The following is a 2,123-nucleotide window of genomic DNA, read 5'->3' as shown; positions in this document are numbered from 1 at the left end:
TGAATATGTTGGGCCGGGGCGGCTTTGCTGAAGTCTGGGAGGTGACGTGAAACCCTAAACCCTAAACCCTAAACCCTCATACTCTAAACCCTCAAACCCTAATCTAGAATTGCCAAACCTGAGCATTAGACCGTTCTCTCCAGTGGCGCCGCATCTCCCCTTCTGACGGGTTTAGGGTTTAGGGTTTGGAGCTTCGTGTTCAGGGTTTAGGGTTCAGGGGCTAGGGTTTAGGGTTTAGGGTTTAGGGCTTAGGGTTTAGGGTTTGTTCAGGTATTTGACCCACTGACATGCTCCGTAGCAGCAGCGAAGCTGCATGTGCTCTCCTCTGTCAAGCGAGAAAGAGAAAGATTAAAAATTGTGAAGAGAGTGCAAAATGAAATAGAAATACACAAAGATATCAGGCCACACCCCCATGTAACCCTAAACCCTAAACCCTAAACCCTAAACCCTCAGGCGAAAACCCTACGCCGACCGATCAAACCTGAATATCAACCGCAAACCACAAACATAACAGCCAGACGAAACCTCCAAATATAAACCCTAAACACTAACCCTTGTACTCAGGCGTTCTAAGAAGTTCCGTGGTTAGGGTTTAGGGTTTAGGGTTTAGTAAATTAGGGTTTAGGGTTGAGGCGGGACCTACAGGACCTCGGGTCTACGATACCTCTGTAGGATACAATGATAAGAAATTTGGCTTAAGGGTTTTGCCGCGGGCATTTGGGGGTGTTAGGGTTTAGGGTTTAGGGTTTAGGGTTTAGGGTTTAGGGTTTGCGCTGCAGATTGTAGAAATGAAGGCTTGCTTTGAGATGGGCAACGATGTCCTCGCCAGCATCCTCCAGTTCTGTGAAGGTCCTAACCCTAAACCCTAAACCCTAGACCCTAAACCCTAGACCCTAAACCCTAAACCCTTGTTCAGCAAGCCACAGCATATGGCAAACACAGCAGCACCAATAGTAGCAACAGGAGCTGCAGCAGCAGGACCAGCAGCAGCACCAGCAGTAGCATCAATAGCAGCAGCAGGAGCAGCAGCAGTAGCAGCAGCAGTAGCAGCAGCAGCAGCAGCAGCAGCAGTAGCAGCAGCAGCAGCAGCAGCAGTAGCAGCAGCAGCAGGTGTTTTGTTTGTTTCTCAGGAGGTGACCTCGATCATTATTTGAAGATTTCGGGGCCTCTGGAGGAGCCGCTAGCTGCTCGTTGGATTCGGCAGATTCTGCTGTGAGCCTTGGCTAGCTAGCTGGCTTGCTAGCTAGCTAGCTAGCTTGTTAGCTAGCTAGCTAGCTAGCGTGCTAGCTTGTTAGCTAGCTAGCTAGTTAGCTAGCTAGCTAGTTAGCTAGCTAGCTAGTTAGCTAGCTAGCGGAGTAGCAAGCGAGGAGGATAGCTAGCTGGATAGCTAGCTGGATAGCCAGATAGCTGGGTAGACGAATGGCTAGCTGGTTAACTAGCTAGCTAGCTAGCTAACTAGCTAGTTTTATGGCTAGCTGGGTGGCTGTGAACCTCAGGGCCCTTCACTACTTGAAACACCAACCCAACGGCAGCATTTACCACCTGGTGAGCTGTAAACCCTAAACCCTAAACCCTAAACCCTAAACACCAAATCCCGAAATGAGGGTTTCGTGCAGAATGCTAGACGTATCTCTTGAGCCCCCAAATGCCAGCGGGGCGTCTCCGCTCGCCCGCTGCTGCAGCGTTTGTATTTATCTGCTGCTGCTGTTTGCTGCGTGCATGCATGCATGCATGCATGCATGCAGCGAGCAGCTGCCGAAGCAGGATAAGTAGCAGCAGCAGCAGCAGCAGCAGCGATGCGGCACGCCGCTGCAGCAGGGGGTGCATGTGAGCTTAGCCGCAACAAGTGGAGCAGAAAAAAAACTACATGCATACGGACGCATGCATATGGATGCATGCATATGCATGCGTGTCTGTTTGGGGCTGGATAGGACGTGAAGCCTGGGAATGTGCTGCTGCAAGAAGGAGACTGCAAGCTAGCGGACTTCGGGCTGAGTTGCTTCGTCCCCAAGGGAGAGACAAAACCCTTCACAGGCGGCGGGACCCTCTGGTACCAGCCTCCAGAGTGTTTGCTGCTGCAGCAGCAGCAGCAACAGCAGCAGCAGCAGCAGCAGCAACAACAA

The 2,123-nt window shown here is 51.4% G+C and overlaps 1 protein-coding gene across 1 annotated transcript in view; it reads left to right on the top strand.

Annotated features, from left to right (window-relative positions):
• Positions 1-929: 929 nt before the first annotated feature.
• EMH_0050040 (Calcium-dependent protein kinase 3, related) overlaps positions 930-2,123 on the top strand; it is a gene marked incomplete at both ends in the record, with an annotated part of 2,842 nt that continues 1,648 nt past the window's right edge. The window contains 2 exons of the mRNA XM_013496595.1: positions 930-1,133; positions 1,932-2,056. Coding sequence (XP_013352049.1) covers positions 930-1,133; positions 1,932-2,056 — 329 coding nt within the window. The remainder of the gene's footprint in view (positions 1,134-1,931; positions 2,057-2,123) is intronic.

This window comes from Eimeria mitis, genomic scaffold (assembly GCF_000499745.2).
Source record: "Eimeria mitis Houghton genomic scaffold, Emh_scaff2189, whole genome shotgun sequence".
Taxonomy (NCBI): domain Eukaryota; phylum Apicomplexa; class Conoidasida; order Eucoccidiorida; family Eimeriidae; genus Eimeria; species Eimeria mitis.
The sequence above is the reverse complement of the archived record's forward strand: the minus strand, read 5'-3'. Positions and strand labels throughout refer to the sequence as shown.